Source organism: Talpa europaea (genome assembly GCF_964194135.1).
Source record: "Talpa europaea genome assembly, chromosome: 3".
In the NCBI taxonomy this organism is placed as follows: domain Eukaryota; kingdom Metazoa; phylum Chordata; class Mammalia; order Eulipotyphla; family Talpidae; genus Talpa; species Talpa europaea.
This window is the reverse complement of record NC_140069.1, coordinates 142,212,780-142,231,764: the sequence shown is the minus strand read 5'-3', so window position 1 is coordinate 142,231,764 and position 18,985 is coordinate 142,212,780. Positions and strand designations below refer to the sequence as shown.

General features: G+C 40.2%; 1 protein-coding gene across 3 annotated transcripts in view; it reads left to right on the top strand.

The window, feature by feature from the left end:
• The window catches only part of BRAF (B-Raf proto-oncogene, serine/threonine kinase), a gene marked incomplete at both ends in the record, with an annotated part of 139,544 nt that extends 127,516 nt beyond the window's left edge, over positions 1-12,028 (top strand). For 2 of the 3 annotated variants that reach the window (XM_084229992.1, XM_084229990.1), the window contains 2 exons: positions 657-791; positions 5,311-5,484. In XM_084229992.1, the coding sequence (XP_084086118.1) occupies positions 657-791; positions 5,311-5,484 (309 nt within the window). Of the gene's footprint in view, positions 1-656; positions 792-5,310; positions 5,485-6,212; positions 6,234-11,967 lie in introns of those variants that run through there. The other variant, XM_084229991.1, reaches the window with a different exon arrangement.
• Between the last annotated feature and the right edge of the window lie 6,957 nt (positions 12,029-18,985).

Here is an 18,985-nt window from a genome sequence, read left to right as displayed (position 1 = left end):
TAAGGTCAAAACCTCTTTCCTCCTGAGTCCCAAGAATCCTAATATTTGTCTTTACCCACTCTTTAAAAAGAGCCAAAAGTTAGAAAATTAAGAAGTTAGAAAAATTATAAGTCTGTACTCAGGGGAAAGAAGCTTTTCTACTTAATGAAAGAGTTTTCATTCCTAATGACTTCACCTTCTTCCCTCTGGAGAAGGCACTGATTCTCGGATTTATATAATTGCCCCTTTGGCGGTTCCTCAAGACCCAGTAACAATAGGTCGTCAGTAAGATCTTTTTTTAAGTAGAAAAGAGATCCAGTCAGATTTGGTTTTTAGGGTGATTATCCTATCAGTGGGAAAATGGACTAGCAAAAAGAGACTGGAAGCTTGGGGAGCAGTTAGAAGACCTGTGTCCTAGTCCAGGAGTCATGAGGGGTTCAACTTGCAGCCCATTAAGTTTTGGATCCCCACAATCTTGGATTATAGAAATCAAAATACTAGGTTTGTATTTTTTAACTTTTTAATGAAACAAAATAACACACAGAAAAGTATATAGGTCATAAGTGTCCAAGTGTTGAATTTTCAGTTTATGCAAAGTGTCCAAGTGTTGAATTTTCAGTTTATGCATTTTGTAACTTATTTACAAGTGGTATGATTTGTGTTTTTTGTTTCTCCAGATAATTTTTATGGTGGGACGAGGATACCTATCTCCAGATATCAGTAAGGTACGGAGTAACTGTCCAAAAGCCATGAAGAGATTAATGGCAGAGTGCCTAAAAAAAAAAAGAGATGAGAGACCACTCTTTCCCCAAGTAAGAAAAAGTTTTATCTTTCCTTTAAAAGACAGACTAATACTTAGGTGCATGTTTTTTTAGCACTTTCTAGGACATAATACAGTTTGTGTTTCACAGATTGGATTCCATGTGATTATGCGCAGACTCCAAATGAACAAACACATAAAGATGACTTTTTAAGGATTAAACAGTTTACCTGGAAAGTTAGGGTTCCAACACAAGATAACAGAAAAGACTGCTTTCATCTAGCAGCTCTCAAAAATTTTTAAAGCCCTTTTATACACTTAAAAAATATTGAAGGGCCTCCTTGGTGGTGCAAGGGGTTAAGTCTCAGTACTATCAAGATATCACTAGCCACTGAAACATGAGTTTGATCCCCGGCCAGGGAACTGACCCACATCATGAGGCAGACCTCTCCTGTCTCTCCCACTGTTCCCCTCAGCAGTGTATTTCAGTAGATTTGCCTGTTCTGCTCCCTGCTTTGACTCTGGTAAACCCTCTTACCCCCCATACTTCTGGCCTGCACCCCAGCTCTTGTTGCATAAATAAAAGTAAATAAATCTTAAAAAAAAGTTGAAGACTCCCAAGAGCTCTTTTGTTTATGTAAGTAATAATTACCATTTTAGAAATTAAGATTGTTTAAAATATTTATTCATGCATTTATTTAAACATGAGCTATTATGTGTCAAATAAGATCTTTTTTTTTTTTTTAAGATTATTTATATAAGCACTGGAGTATAGGCCAGAGGCATAGAGCCAGGAGCAGAACAGGCAGAAGGACCAAAGTACACTGCTGAGAGGAGCAGCAGGCAAGACAGGAGAGGTTTCCCTCGCCATGTGGGAATCTCCCTGGCTGGCCAGGAATCGAACCAGCGCTGCAGAGGTTGCAAACAGCTTCACAGCACTGCGCTCAACCCACTGCGCCACCGGGGAAGCCCCTCATATAAGACCTTATGAAAAATATTTTCCTAAGTCAGTGAAGAGTGGCTTTGTTTTACATTTTTTACAAAGCTCTGGGAAAAGGAAACAGCTGAATTTCTGCTTTCGCATTCATTATATGGCAATATTTACCATCATGTAGCCTCTGGAAAATCTCCACTTACTTCGTAAGTAATGTCAGTAAGAAAGGCAAATAACATCTTAGTGTTGCTATAGAAATAGTCTTGACCCTTGACCTTTTAGAGGTTCACAGGCCACACTGAGAACTGCTGCTTTCACTCTTCCTGATAGTAAAATAAAAGGATTCCAAGCCGCCTATTAATACTGGGTCTTTTTACAGGGCATTTGCTCTTGGGGCATAAAGAAAAGGCAGCTGTCAGCACTATGTTCCTTTTCTGATTCTTGGAAACTTTATATTGCTTTTTTCTTTTCGTGTAAGTTAATAATCTTTTATAAACCTCACAAAGTGAAACTAAGTCCCTGAACAAACTGAGAAAGTTTAGCTAAGTAGATATTTGTAATATGAATTCAGTGTTTTGTGATGCTTTGGAATTCCTGATAGCACTGTTAGAAATATAGCTCAATAAATCCATACAGCTGTCTAGTGGGAAGTGCTGACTCCTATGGTTTACTCAGCTCCCCTAATTACTGGATTAGTCCTTTGTTAGCCCTTGTGCCTTTCAACACCCAGTCCCAGCTGAGCTACTTATAGAGCAGTGACTGTTACAAGAATGAGTGACTCTTATATTCCCACTAAAGAATTAAATACAGAATTGAAGGTTCAAACAAGTCTCTCAGGGACTATTTCAGAGCAAGAAGGGGGAGGCTAAATGAATGAGTGGGTAGATATATTTTACATATTACTGTTTCTCTGAGGAAAAGTTGTTTTGTGTTTTTTTTTTTTTTTTTTTTTTTTTTTTTTTTTCAGAGAGAGAGAGAGTGTGTGTGTAGAAGAACTGGGGTATATGCCAGAGGTACAGGGGGTGAGAGGATTCACCAGAGACAGAGTGGGGAGCAGAACAGATGGATTGACTGAAATACACTATTAAGGGGAGTGGTGGGTGAAACGGGAGAGGTCTGCTGTGCCATGTGGGTCAGCTCCCTGGCGGGGGATCGAACTCAAGCTCAGGCTGTCACAGTGGGCCTTTGCGAGGGTAGCACTGAGTCTTTAACCCCTAGGCCACCAGGGAGGCCCTGTTTTATTTTTTAACCCAGAAAACCACTGCAAAAGTAAAAGTAAAAGGCCCAGGTGGTTCATCAGAACCCAATACCTTGTTTTCACATCCTATTTAACAGGGTTGATTTACATTAATAATACAAATCATGTCATTAGGCTCACTTTTAAAATGCCATTAAAAGGAATAAAATGGGGCCCCCCTGGTGGAGCAAGGGGTTAAGACGCAACCCATGAAGCTATCTGCAGCCACTGCAGCATGAGTTTGATCCCCAGCCAGGGAGCTACCCACATAGCACAGCAGACCTCTCGACTCGCCCGCTGCTCCCCTCAGCAGTGTATTTCAGTCAGTCTGCCTGTTCTGTTCCCCACTCTGTCTCTGGTGAATCCTTTCACCCACCACACCTCTGGCCTGTGCCCCAGTTCTTGTATGCATAAATAAATCTTTAAAAAAAAAAGGGATAAAATGTTCATACTTCTAAATATAAGTAACATTTCATTTTTTGCATGGTATCAGAAAATGAAATTAGTAACGTGCAGAATAACACAACAGTGAAATACATTTTGATTTTGCCTCTCTAGCAACATCCAGCATTGGGTACAGTATTGGGAAGTGAGGAAGAGCCTTCCTCTTAAATTTTTTAACAATGTTGTTGGAAATGTAAATTACTTTGACTTTAAGGGGCTTGAGAGACCCGATAAACTTAAGATATGAATGTCCTTGGTAATTCCCAGTCCAGAAAAATCTATGCTAAGAATCTGCTTCCACAAGGATTCAGAAATTGGGAAATGGGGTGGCTGGGGGTTGTGGGGGGACACCAAAATAATGCAGAATAATGTATAATCTGATACCACTGTAAATGGCGGTAAGGGGAGGGAGACTCTCTTTTCATATGTGTGTGTCTGTGCAGAAGAAGAGTCCAGAAGAAAGTATAGCCTCTCCAAGACAGGATTTAAAAGCTTTGGGTGTCTTACTTTCTCCTTTCTTGTAGTTGAATTTTCATTTGTGTGTTATTGTTTATAATTTTATTTATTTTTTGCTTATAATTTTAAAAATTGGGTAATATTACCTCCTCCTTTACCTTCTAATACTGATTGTTATGGTAATATACATATTGTAATTTAACTTATTTGTAAAAAGTTTTGTAGCTCAGGGCCTCCCCTGGTGGCGCAGCGGTTGAGCGCTGGGCTGCGAGCTTCTGCAGCGCAGGTTCAATCCCCGGCCGCTGGCAAGGGTCCCACATGGCGTGCAGACCTCTCCTGCTCCCCTCAGCAGTGTATTTCATCAGTCTGCCTGTTCTGTTCCCCACTCTGGCTCTGGTGAATTCTCTCACCCTCCCGCGCTTCTGACTGTACCCAGTGCTTGTGTAAATAAATAAATAAATAAATCTTTTTTTTGAAAAAAGTTTTGTAGCTCAGAAAAATAGTAATACTAGGGCCTCCCTGGTGGCGCAGCGGTTGAGTGCTGGGTTGCGAGGCTGCCGCGGCCTCCGCAGCGCCGGCTCGATCCCAGGCTGCTCCCCGGCCACCAGACGAGGGTCCCGCATGGCGCGCAGACCTCTCCTGCCGCCCGCTGCTCCCCTCAGCAGTGTACTTCCGTCCTTCTGCCTGCTCTGCTCCCCGCTCTGACTCTGGTGAATTCTCTCACCCTCCCACTCCTCTGACTGTACCCAGTGTTTGTATGAATAAATGAATAAATGAATAAATAAATAAATCTTTAAAAAAAAAAAAGAAAAATAGTAATACTCAAGTTTTCTTGAGCACTTACCATATGCTAGGTATGTGCCAATCCTTTACATGTATTTCTCATGATTAGGAACATTCATTATCATATTGTATCTTCAAGGATCATGATCTCTTTAAATAAGATGAATTTCTACACTTTGTTATATTGGTGTCTATTTGTAGACATTTCCTGTCTTCTTCATTCTGGGTTGTCACTTCTTTACCCCTGTGCCTCTAGCACTCTGGGCCCCTGGGGTCCTGCTTTTCCCCATGTATGTAAGATACTCTCTTTTACTAAGGTTCTTTAGTGAATGAGTTGTTCTGATGGTAATATTTATGCATTCGTATAATGCTTTACTAATTTATGTGCCATTTTCTTCCAAAAGGAACTTGTGGACTTGTGAGAAATAGGTATATCATTGGTTTAAAAATGATTATTATTTACTGTTCCAGTACTGTCAAATGATCTGGACTATAAACCAAAGCTAAGTAAGGGTTACTTTTTCCATTCTGTTTACAGAGATAAAAGCCGTATCAGTGTGGTTATTTTCTTAAGGAAAAATATCAGTTTCTTTAGTATTTTCCAGGCGTTATTGAAAACAATGTAAGATATCAGATGTGTTCTTGTGAAATGTGATGGGTTCTAAAAGTTTTATGCCACCCAGATTTTCATTCTTTCTTTTATTTTCCCTTTTCTAGATTCTCGCCTCTATTGAGCTGCTGGCCCGCTCATTGCCAAAAATTCACCGCAGTGCATCAGAACCCTCTTTGAATCGGGCTGGCTTCCAAACAGAGGATTTTAGTCTGTATGCTTGTGCTTCTCCAAAAACACCCATCCAGGCAGGGGGATATGGTGCGTTTCCTGTCCACTGAATCAAATTAAATGAGTGTAAGAGGGTAGAGACAAAGGAAAATGAACATCTTTGCATCTGAATTTGTTAAATGGAATAGGATATTCTTTTTTTTTTTTAAAGTGAACCAAAGAACACGTGTGTTTTTAAAGATTGAATATAATTTTTCCCAATCTAAAATTCATATGTAGCATTGCATTTTTAACATGCATTTTAATGAAGAATGTACAGACATTGCTAAAAATTTGCAGTGCTTCTTCCAGACGTTTGACTTCTGTTTGTTTTGTTTGCTTGGCTGTTCTGATTATTAAACTTCAGTGAAACTTTTCTCATATACCCTTTCCATTAGCTGTAAATGTCCTTAGGACTCCCAGAAACAGCACCACTATGTGTTTTAAGTTTTTATTCTTATTTTTTTCCTATGGCTATTTCTTTTTACTACAATTTGGAAAATATAGATGTCCCTAGTCCCTTAAAGCAATAACTAATTTTTTTTATAAATTGTATATTTGGGTAACCAAATATGTTATTGAGAAATGGCGTGTTTGACATGAGTGAAATAGATTTTTAAATTTGGATTTTTAGTGGGGAATTGCTATAAATTGGAGTTCCTTTTAGGTAATATTTTTTCATATATTAAGGATGTCTTACACATAAAGAAGTTAAGTTCCTTACAAATACATTGCCGCCTCTTCCTCCTCACAGAATTCTGTGAAAGCTTTTAGATTGGTTTGCCTCTCTTTCCTATAGTTCTGTTTGCCAAACGACCTGGTAATGAGGTGTTGTTTTTTTTTAATTATCACTATTTTAGTTTATTCTTAACTCTCGTTATACCTATTATAGCAATCAGCTTATCCTTGTGTCTCATAAAATCTTTGCGCTCCTTATTTTCTTTGTCCAGCAAGAGTCTACGTATTAAGAATGAATGCTTTTCTTTTTTGCATTCCACAGCATGGAATATTTGTTGGTGCTTTTTTTTTTTTTAAGATTTATTTATTTATGCATACAAGAACTGGGGTACAGGTCAGAGGTGTAGGGGGTGGGAGGACCCACCAGAGACAGAGTGGGGAACAGAACACGCAGACTGACTGAAATACACTGCTGAGGGGAGCAGCGGGCAAGTCAGGAGAGGTCTGCTGTGCCATGTGGGTAGCTCCCTGGCTGGGGATCAAACTCATCTGCAGTGGCTGCAGATTGCTTCATGGGTTGTGTCTTAACCCCTTGCGCCACCAGGGAGGCCCTGTTGGTGCTTTCTAATGCTCACACTTTCTTGCTGCAAAATGGCTGCAGGGGGCAGTCAGTATATTCTGACTGTGAACCAAAATCTTACTGGCAAGCAAAGTGAAAGCAGCAGCATGCTAATCAGAGAAAATGCTGTTTCTTTTTTTTTTTTTTAAGATTTATTTACTTATGCATACAAGAACTGGGGTATAGGCCAGAGGTGCAGGGGGTAAGAGGATTCACCAGAGTGGGGAGAAGAACAGGCGGGTCTACTGAAATACACTGGTAAGGGGAGCAGCAAGCAAGACAGGAGAGGTTTGCTGCACCATAATGGGTTAGCTCCCTGGCCGGGCATCAAACTCAGGCCATAGAGGTGATAGCATTGAGACTTAACCTCTAGGCCACCAGGGAGGCCCCAGAAATTGCTGACTCTACTTCAGAGTCAGCCTAGGACCAAAGTTAGCCCCTGAAATGCACCTTCATTTACTCAGTTTGGATTTGTGATCATTTTTAATAATAGCTGACAGTTAAGACTATACCAGGCATAGACATCTGTATAAACGCCATCCTTGTTGGAAATCAGTAAAGAAAAAAATTGGGAAGATTTTAAATTATTTATAATTTAGTCTTTAAGTACCACAAAGAAATTTTTGAGACTTTCCTTATTTAAATATATTAAATTTCATCCAGGAAAACCACTCAGAAATAAATACACCTTTAGCTTCTCATTCAAGTAGCTTAACATAAGTAATGCCATTATGTTTTTAGAAATTGATTTGTGATTTATCAATTTATACAAGAATAGTGCAAAAGAGCATTTCTCATACTTTAAAAAGAATGTCACATGTTAGAAATCATAAAAGTGCACAATTTCTAAATCCTCCAGTGACCCTAAAGATAGGGTTATCCACAATTATACATGGAGTTTTATTCATAAATTGAATAGTAAGTAGGCATGTAGTTCGTAATTCAGTTTTACAAATTTGACTTAGTCTTTGGAATGCTCAAAAAGTTTTGGGCAATATAAGGTCCTCGAGTCCCCGAATCTTTACTGATTGAACTCTTTCTATAATTCCCAGTATACTTGCTTCACTTTCATCTTCCTCCTTTGTTCACTCTCCTTTTCCCCACAGCACTGTCCCACTACCCACCACCCAGTACCCACCATCGACTTTCCTTTCTTTCCTTGTCTCCTTTGCCAGAGGGCATTGCTAAGCATTCAGAGCTGCTTGGAAACTCACTCTGCCATCCCACAGACATCTGAACATGCCCCAGAAGGGCTGCATAGTAATTCTGCTCCTTTCCAAATCAGCCCACTGCCAGTGTTAACGGGAGAACACTAAAAATATGGAAGTGAAATGAGATGCTTAGATAGCATGGATAAAGAGAAGTAGGAAGTATTCAAGTAAGATGCACTCTCCCAAGTATACTGAGAAATTATAGAAAGTTTAATCTGTTGTTCATCCTGATTTCTCCAAGTAAAGAAAAATGTTTCCTGACCATAGGTAATCTCTTCAAACAGGTAATTAATAGGACACCCCTATATGACTTGCTTTTTTCCTAAAACCTGAGCCCTCAGATATGACTTCTTTAGGAAGAAGCTGTTTTATAAAATGTGTTTCATTTTTTTGACGTTTTACTAGTCAGTGATAAGAAATGACTGAGATTTGCCTTCTTGATTTTAAGAATTTTCATCATTTAATCAAATGTTTCAGGTTTATTTTCAGATACTGCAATATTCTACTAAATTTAAATACTAAACCAGTCATTAAAAGCATCCTCTATAAAGAATGACAATTTAATACTCCAGCATAAATGGCTTTTCTCTCAAGTGAGTCACTCTCAATTTAAGGAAATGATCTGTCCCCCCTGTTTTTTAATATTGTGGAATGGGTACTTCATGACTAAAACATTTTGTCAGTCGAATCTTATTTAACTGAGAATTATTGAGCATTTATGTAACATTTTTTAATTTTACTAAATATTTTACTACATTTTTTATTTTACTAAATATTTCATCTCTCCGATGATCATTTCTCCTAGAATTTAAAACAACCAATGTGTCTGAATCAGGATATTTTTCATCCTTTTGAAACTGTCTGAAACTTCTCTACAAAGAAAGAGGGGCCTCCGTCTTATATTGGGTGACTGCCTCCTGCATCTAAAGCAGTGACTGATTTGTATTCAGAATAACATGTTTTATTTTCTGTAGCATAGTTTTTATTGTTAAGGAGTTTTTGTTAAACTAAAACAGTCACTGAAGTACATTCAATTCTAGAATAAAGAATATCTTAATACTTAATGCTTCTTTTTATCCATGCTAAGTAATATCTTAAAACTAGTTAATAAAGTCCTTAGCTTTCAAATAAACAAATCAACTAGTTAATAAAGTCCTTATTAGCTTTCAAATAAACAAGCCATGGTATTTGAGGTGTCCAAAATCACAGGATCTTCCCAAGTATTCTCTGCCCTATTCCTAGATACAATCACATGCAAAATAGAGCTTAAGTATTCTAACCCAGAAAGGAGATTTTTTTGGGGGGTGGGGGGACCCTCGCCTGCGGCCAGGGAACGAACTGGTGCTGCAGAGGCTGCAGCAGTCTTGCAACCCAGCGCTCAACCACTGCACCACCAGGGGAGGCCCAGAAAGGAGATTTTTTTTTTTTAAAGTTTCATTTTGGCCACTGACTGAATTTTCAGTTAATTAAATTAGAGATGGCACAAGATTTTAAAAAAATTACCTGGTATTTGATTTCAAATAATTTCATAGAAGCAGAGCTGGCTTTTACCTCAAATCAAATAGTGGGAGGTAGGATAGTAGAGATTTCCAGATATGCAGCAAAAGGTCTTTTTTTCCCCAAAAGTGGACCTATCACGTGTTGCTGCTATCTTTTTCTTAAATTTCTTCTTGATTTCAGAGACATATGTAGGAAGATTTGTATTAATCCCTGAACTGTGAGTTCTTTTTAGTTCTTCCTCACCCCCCACCCCCACCCCAAGTCTTGACTGTGAAAGGGATTGCATTCCATGAGAAGTGGTAGATTTGGTAGGAAGGCCTTTAGTGTTAAATTTATTAGTGTTTGGAAATTTGTTAAGATTTTGTGCTTGTTGTGGGAGGTTGGCTTTGTGTGTTTTTATTTTTAAGGTTAACATTTAAGTTTGTAAAGTGAACACTGTTCTACAAAACGAGACTATACGAATGAATAGGAAACATCTGAAGATAATTTAAAGTTAATTTTAATGTGATATATAAGGTTTAAATTAGAGTTTTTAATTTTCTGATATTCCCTCTCTTCAAGAGTAACTCTGGCCATTTCATAAAGATTTCTGTTAAGTAAATCCTATTTTGACATTGGCTTTTTGAGATTTAGTTTCTGCTAGTAATGATTATTTGTAAGAATGTTGCAAATTGTTTTTTGAAGTTATGAAAACACTAAAAAAAAAGCAACCTTAAAATCATAAGTACTTAAACTGTAAGGAACAGTATTTTCTAGATAGTGTCTGTTAACGTAATAACCTCCTATGGCTCAGCTCTCAATGTTTTACTCTCTAAGGCCTTAGTAATTTGACTTTTTTCCCATTAGTGCCAAACTCCCCAGCTCTTTTGACTTGAAATGTGAGGTAGTAATTCATTTCACCTCCCTTGATCTTTTGACTCACAATGCTTGGTTAATTGGCTTGTAAAAAAGAAACCCTTGACTGGGAAGAGATCGTATCACTATCTGTAGTCCAATTATAGTTTTATTCAGGATGGTAAGACAAATTGTTATAGGACAGGGAGAGGGGCAGCCCAAGCCCCGCAAACCTGCCTATTCTAAATGGGTTCTGCCATCCGCCGCATCAACACAAAACATATGAGACTTTAATGGGAAGGAACTTTAATTAGGAAACAATACAGGAAAGGCAAAGAATCTAGTTTCTAAATGAAGCACCCAAAGTTTCCCATCCCCTCGTGGGTAAAAGTCCATCCATATGGGATTGGCCCAGAACAAGGCCCCAAAGCCTGCTAAAAAGTCTAAAGCATCTTCCAGTGGGGACCCACAGAAAAGGGTCACAAACAACCGGACAAGTCCGGAAGGAAAAGAGCAAAATCAACATCAAGATAAAAGCTGCCATTGTCACCTTCCCACGGGTCTCACCCACATCTGTGTCACCCAGTCCACGACCAAAAGGCAAGCGCAGTTTCTTCACGTGTCTCTAGGCTCCATGCGCCTCTTCCAGGTCTCCTGGCTCCATCCTGCTTCCTTCCTCAGTCTCTTCTGCAGTTTCTCCTCTCCCTGCTCAGCTCCACCCTCCCTTGGGTGGGGCAGGGAACCTCCCCCTTTCCTGGGGACCACCCTGTTGCAAGATGATTAATTATCGAAAATTGTTTAGGGATTTGTTAATTGTTAAGACCCTAGACTTGGGAGTCAGCGCCTGGGTTTGCATTACAGCTCTGCAGTTTTCTAGCTGTGTGATCAAGTTATTCAGAGATTACTTAAATAGTGTATTAGGGGGAAATGATTGCTTGGATCCTCATCAGACGTTGCTGCTACTGAAAAATGATGTTAAAGCTCTCTAAGTTCTGTTATCACTTAACCAACCCCCAGAAATAGCTGTGGTGTATATACAGGAGGAATTCACCTTTTGGTGTAAGTTGAAGCCATAAACAAAATAGTAGATGAAAAATAATGACATGAAATCCCCAGAGTCATTAAGCACAGGGAGTGAGGCAAGTACCTCAAAGGGTTTTGTAGTTTAAAGAATTCCTGCGCTCAGAGTAATGTTCACTAACTTTGCTGGTTTAAACAGTGGAATGAACTAGAAAATGGAGCGTCTGGATTTTCTTCCCTGTCAAATGTGTATTATGGACAAACTCTTAATTTTATCTTTTACAAAATGAGGGGCATTCCTGCTTCTTCCTTCCCAGTGGTGGCATTTTAACAATGAAAATGAGTTGATAATCCAGGGGGAAAGTGTTCTACAAATCAACCTTACTAGTTTATACTCCGTTTCTGAGAAATTTTGTTTGTTGGAACTGTTTGCCGCTTGATTAGAGGCAACGGGGAAAGGCTCAGCAGACTTGATATTTAATTAATATAACTGAATCACATCCTATATACTATATAAGTTTTCTTTCCTCATGGGCTGCAGCCATTTTGCTTTTAAATCCGCGATAGTATTGCTAGACTTGTAATACACAGCTAGTCACCTTTCAATGAGGTTTCATTCGGCGAGGCTTTTCTGTGTCTCTAGATTATTTGAGATGTCTTTTTTAAAATTAGCTCTTGTCCTCCCTCTACAGGAGAATTTGCAGCCTTCAAGTAGCCACACCATCATGGCAGCGTCTGCTCTTTATTTCTTAAGTCTTGTGTTCGTACGATTTGTTAACATCAAAACACAGTTCTGTTCCGCAAATCTTTTTTTAAAGATACAGAATTTTTCAATGCATAAGCTGGTATGGAACAGAATGGAATTTTTTCCCATCCAACAAAAGAGGGAAGAATGTCTTAGGAACCAGAACTCTCTGCTGCCAGTGTTTCTTCTTCATCACAAACACCACGTGCATACAAGTCTGCCCACTCCCAGGAAGAAAGAGGAGAGACCCTGAGTTCTGACCTTTTGATGGTCAGGCATGATGGAAAGAACCTGCTGCTACAGCTTGGGAGATTTGCTCTGGAAAGTCTGCCAGTCAACTTTGCCCTTCTAACCGCCAGGTCAATATGTGGCTGATCATCTGATGGGGCAGTTGCAATCACCAAGCATCGTTCTCTTTCCAATTCTGGGATTTTATTGCGGAGCTCTTTCCCCTAGCCACCACCGGTTAATTTCTGAGGGATGGAACAAAATGCAGCATGCCCTTTCAGGGTGGCACGTGTTCAGTCCTTGACAAATTTTATCAAAACGAAACTATTTTATTTCAGTGGATGATGAGCAATGAGGAGGAGGTCATTTGGGGGGTAGAGGGAATGCTGCATCTTTTTCCTGACCTTCTGGGTTTCTGGCCTTTTGTTTCCTTGCTCGCCGAGCGTGTCTGCCTAACCACCCAGGCGGGAAAGTGGCGCGCGTGGGCCTTCTCTCCTCATGGGTCCAGCAATGAAGACAAGTGTTTGGGGATCTTTTCTCCTCCACAATGTAGCAAGTTCTCAGGAAATACAGTTGATATCTTCCTCCTAAGCTCTTCCAGTCACCAAGTACTTATGTGGCTACTTTGCCCAGGGCACAAAATGCGCTGGCATTATCTAATTTAAAGCCTACAAAACTGTTTGATTACAGTTTTGAATGTGAGACATTTATGTAATTTAAATGTAAGGTACAAGTTTTAATTTCCAAGTTTCTTCTATTATATTTTTATTAAAAGAGAAAATAATTTTCAGATTTAATTGAATTGGAATAAAATAATACTTCCCACCAGAATTATATATCCTGGAAAATTGTATTTTTGTTATATAAGCAACTTTTAAAGAAAAATCATTTTCTCTATCTAAAAATGGCAAGTCTTAGCATCATGACAAATATTTATAATTTTTAAATTAATGGTACTTGCTGGATCCACACTAACATCTTTGCTAATAGCTCATTTTTTTTCTTCCAACTTATTCCTACACTACATTCTACATTCTCTTTCTAGTCTTTTATCTAGAATATGCAACCTAAAATAAAATTGGTGGTGTCTCCATTCATTCTCCTCCTTCCTTTTTTCCCAAGCCTGGTCTTCAAAAGGTTGGGTAATGTGACAGCGGAGCTCCCAGGCAAAGACTAGAGCGATTTGAGGTGTATTTGGACTGAGGGAGGATGTGTGAAGCCGACCATCAGTTTTTGTAGAAAGAGCTGCTGCGGTCTTTCAGAGAAAGCTCATTTATCTTTGCATGAATGGAAATTATAACCTAGTCCTGACTTTGGCTTTTACTGATGGTGGAGAAGGTGACTGCAGTGAAGGAAGTAACTTTGGATGTATTACTGGCAAATACCTCTGATAGCATGAGTCTAAGAATCTCCTGTTGGGACGTAGAAATGTAAATCAAAACAAATGTACTTAGCCCAACCAAGCTGTATAGCCAAGGACCTGAAAGAAATTAGACAGGACCTATAATATGAATCAGGAAATTAACAATGGTGATTTTAAAATTCCAAATTTAACACGCCCCTCTGTATTTCAGTCTGCTAAAGCTCGCTGTCACTAGGCGGGTTTTTGCTGGAATGTGTTTTCAGAGGAAGACCTCCTGAAGATCCCACAGGCTTGTAAAAGGTTGTGCCAGTGAAAATGGAAAATATCCCAAAGTTATGAATGTGCTTGAAAAGCAATGTGTTCTTTAGCCTTACATGAACAAAACAGTAACTTAGAAAATTCAGACACTGGGAAGAGGAAATTGGTGCTGACTGGAAGGGCGTCTCGAGTGCAGGATTCTGCCCCACTTTGGAAAACATTGCCTATTTTTCTTTTGTAATCTGTCCCCAGAGGTTTTTATTTTTTTTTTAAGATTTATTTATTTATGCATACAAGAACTGGGGTATAGGCCAGAGGTGTGAAGGGTGAAAGGATTCACCAGAGACAAAGTGGGGAGCAGAACAGGCAGATTGACTGAAAACACTGCTGAGGGGAGCAGCAGGCAAGACAGGAGAGGTCTGTTGCACCATGTGGGTAGCTTCCTGGCTGGGGATCGAACTTGTGCTGCAGAGGCTGTGATAGTTTCATAGTGCTGTGCTTAACCCCTTGCGCCACCAGGGAGGCCTCCCAGAGGCTTTTAAACATGACTTTGTGCCCTTTACCAAGATTGGAGAGAGCTGGGCTTGACCTATAGGCAGGCCCTCTGAGCAGGGGCACTGGTGGAGCCGGGACAGGGCCACGCAGCGGACAGGACATAGTTATGGAGGAAGCTTGGTGCAGGAATGCCCAGAGCGCTGCTCAAGGGGATGCTCCTTTTTCCTCCCCTTTCTCATCTGAAACAGGGAAACAGACTTGACAGTAAAGGAAGCTGTGCCCAGAAGTCAGCCTCAGGATACTAAGGGATTTTTATGAAGCCCTTCCAAATAAAAAAAAAAAATTCAATTCCCATTTTCTTCATGAAATAGGTTAGTTTACAGATTGAAAAAAAAGGGTTTCCTCTGAGTTTTATTTTCTTTAATTTTTGATGCTTAGACAATAGACTTCTCGAGCTCCTAAGAAAATACAAGGAAGAACTCCTTGTCTGTGCAAAGCACTTTATGAGTAACTGTACAGATAGTATGCCGCTGCTTACCGGGTATCTTGTGAGGCTGGATTATCTGTCTTTTCTGTAAAATGGCTGCAGTGCCTTCTGTCGTATATTTTATTTGGGGTAAGGAGAGGTGAAACCTTCTGAAAATTTTGAGAGTAACCATAAAGGATTGTTTCTAAATATGTAGTATTCCTGGTGGACTTTTTCATCTTAGAAACAGAGCTAGTGTCGAGACTTTGCTGCAGAAATAATAGTGACCAAAAGTAGTTTATAAAAGGGATTTGTGAATAGGAAGTCCAGTGTGATCATATGTACTATTTTGCACCTTTAAAGAAGGTTTAGCTGTCAAAGTCTGGGTCCCTGATTGTATTGTGATCTGGTTAGGCAGACTGTGGCATCCTAGGAGATAAAATCTCATATGAAGTATGAGATATATATTGGTGTTGCAGAAGAGAGAGCATTATACAGGTAGAAATAATTCAAGACTTCAACACAGTCAACCTGAAACTTTGTAAAGATCTTCCTAGGTTCCCTGGAGCAGTTCATAGCTCTTTATCAGATGACGTTCTCTTTGATTCGTCAGGCAATGTCCGAACGACTGCCCACCCCTCCTCAGACCGCCCCTCTTCAGATCGCACCTGCCCTTCCTGTGCACTCACCCCTCCAGCCTCCTGCAAACCTCATCTAGCTTTAGTTTGAAACACATTGCAGGGTTCAGGTGACCTCTTCAAAAAACTACCTCCTCAGAATGAGGTAATGAGTAAGTTATTTATTTTAAAATATGAAAAGTCAGGAGCTCTAGAAGATGAGGATGGTTTAGGTTTTAACTTTTATGTGTACTTGTATTTGAGCGCTCTCATTTTGTCCTAATGGGCATTAAACATTTAAGCAGCGATGCTGAAAAAATGTAGCTCAGCGTTTCTGAATGTTTGAAAGTGGTGCCAGAATCTGTTGAGGGGTACGTTGCAGAATCTTAACCTTGTCAGTTGCATGGAATTAAATAGCTATGGTATCACTTCACTAACAATGCTATCATTTTAATTTTCAGTAGGCGTCGCAAGATAGAAATCTTCACGATGAGCCGACCACAGCTTTGTCACATGCACAGTAACGCCTAGGGAGACACCCAGCGACGAGGGTAGAGTGATTACCATTTTGCAAGATTCTTTGTCCAACTTAAGTTGGCTTTGTTAGTGCAAGAATATCAGCACCTTGAGACTGGCAAATTCCAAACCTTTAGGTTATTTAAAAAAAAAAAAAAGAAAGAAAGAAAGGAAGGTTTACTATGAACCTGAATAGCAAACAGCTGACAGTTTATACATGGAAGTGGCATAGGTGGGGCCCGAGAAAAACACCTCGATGATTTGCCAAAATGATTATACTGTGCCTTCACGATGCAATAAAAAAAAGCTAAAATTTTAGCAGAAATCAGTGATTTGTGAAGAGAGCAACCACTCTGGTCTAACTCAGCTGTGTTAATATTTTATAGAGTGCAATTTAGACAGCAAAGAAATGCACTAAAGAGTTTATAGCCAAAATCACATTTAAAAAAATGAGAACACACAGGTAAATTTTCAGTGAACAAAATTATTTTTTTAAAGCACATAATCCCTAGCATAGTCAGATATATTTATCACATAGAGCAACTAGGTTGAAATTATAGTTCAGTGACATTTCTAGAGAAACTTTTTCTACTCCCATAGGTTCTTCAAAGCATGGAACTTTTATATAACAAATGTTTGACACATTTTGAGAAATTGCTGTAGTTTAGGGTTGAAGTACTGTATGCTGGGCGGCAATTGTAATAGCTGAGACGGGGGGAAATGAACAGGTAGGACAGGGTTTGATTTTATTTGTTCCCAGAGTACCGCTGCCAACCTAGACATTGATTTTTCAGAGTTTGAAATGTAAACTTGCCTCCCAGGACCTGTTTGCAAATTATGCAGGACTGTGCTGCTAATATTGTTCAGGGTGCTTTTGGGGCCAGGTGAGGTCACCATAGGCTCATTCATGAGGGGGCACTGGAATAATGAGCTGCGCTGATGGATTGGACACACTCCGTGTGCTTGTGTCTTGTTTCGTTCCTCGCCACCCCCAAGAAAGGCAGAGTACTGTCTGCAGGGAATTCTCCAGATTTTCATGGAAGTGTGTAAATGCACATAGGCTGCACCCCCAAGGTGTGCAGGAGGGTTGGTGGGTGTGTCGACCAGAGAAGGGCGTGCCCGGTGCATTCACGTTCCCTGTTGCTTGCTCTGGTGAAATGAAAATACTGCTGAGACTTTTGTTTGATCAGTACACTAGACAGGAAGCTTTGCTTTGTTCTCAGATGACCTGTTTTCACTTCTGTTTGGGCAAAGATGTTTAAATTGAAATTCAGTCCTAAATTTTGTCACTTGTGGAACGGAAACTAGCAGTTTTGGCTATTTTTAAAGTAGAAGACAGAAACTTGTTAAAAATCTTCTATTAAGGTGACCGTGCTTTACTTAAAAGCAGATAGGGACAGTCAGCCCCCACCCCAAAATGATTAAGTAAATCTTTTATTTCAGTATGCACAATTTCATGTGTTTTATTAATTACTAGATCAATTTCATTAAAATGAAATGCCACTTAGTAGTTGTGACTAATTACGATGACCCCGTCGTTTGGCCACGGTGCGGAGGACACAGCTAGTGCAGCCAGTGCTGTGATGCATCTTGTTTTAAAGTAGTCAATGGATTGAAGTACTTTTCAAAAATAAAGGACTGAAGTGTTTATTCACATTGGAATAAAAAAAAAAATGTATCTGTGCACACCGTTTACTTCTGGCAGGCCGAGCACATCGTCTGCAGTGCGCAGCCCATTCTCATCAGATTGCAGTGGAGGGAATCCAGCGTGAAGTCACTGAAGACGTGACCGAGGAAGGGTTCTGGGAAGGGTGGGGAGAGGGGCTGAGTCAGCTGCTTAGTACCAGGTTTGTTTGAAAATGACCGTTGCACCTGTTAGTCTCTTCTGCCCGTCGTGTTCTGGAGTGTGAGTTACAGAGGAGGGGGCCTCGGACTAGCACGAGCAGCAGAACTGACTGGGCCCCAGTGTAGAGAAAATGGACCAAATGGGAGGGGGGAGGGTGTGGGAATCCATCTGAGGGTAGGGAAAATTTGATGTGAGGGTAGGATAAAAACCATTTAAAATGTAAGAGTGCAATAGTGTGCTTTTTATTCTAAGCTGTGAACGGTTTTTTAAAAAATCATTCCTAACGTGTGTGTGTTCCGTAGCCGAGGGAAACCAGCTGTCTAAACATGTAATGCCTTTTTACTCCTGTTAATCACCAACTTAAGTGGCTAATCTGTTGTTTATCTTCATGTTCTACTAGTTTACATACAGGGGCGTGTGTGTGCGTGTGCGTGTGCACGCACACGCGTGTGCTGTGCCCTTCTCTTTCATTTGAAACTGCGTTCATCGGGTCCTGTTTCCTTTGGCCAGTGCCCGAGTGACAGCCTGTCCGGCCGTGGTGTCTCCTGTTTGAAGGACTCGGTGGTGTGTGTGTGTGTGGTGGTCTCGTCTGTGGGCTGTGCGCCCTGACCCCTCCCTCCCTGAGCAACCGCTGCTGCTCCCGAGTCGGGCAGACGGCTAATGGGGCGACGGGACTGGTTCAGCAGCACGTGTCCCCTGGAATTCTGTCCTGAAGTCATGATTGTTTTTTGGTTTAGACCAAAAAAGGAAGTCACGCCCCTTTTCATTTACTTCTTGGTTTGCGGACAACTCTTCTGTGAGGGAGAGGGAAGGGAAATCCTGTTTTAACGGCAGTGCCTGAAGGGCTCCTGCTTTGCCACTCCAGACCTGGCGGCGATTCACACACATTCCTCTTCTCTCTCTGCCAAGGCTGGGACTTCGTTCGCGTCCACTCCACTCACGCATTAGAAAGGTTCTCAGTCTGGGGTGTGCCCAGTGGAAAAAGGGGGACTTTTTAACTGTCCACAGATCTCTACCTGCTTTGCAAAAATTATAATGAAGTAACTATTTTTAAAGCTTATTTTTCAATTCATTAAAAAATTTATTTTCAGTCCAATGGATTTCTGTAACCCTCTTTTCCCTTAACCCTCAATGTTTGCTTGAATCTCCCCTTTTTTTATTTTTAAAGAAAGTTCT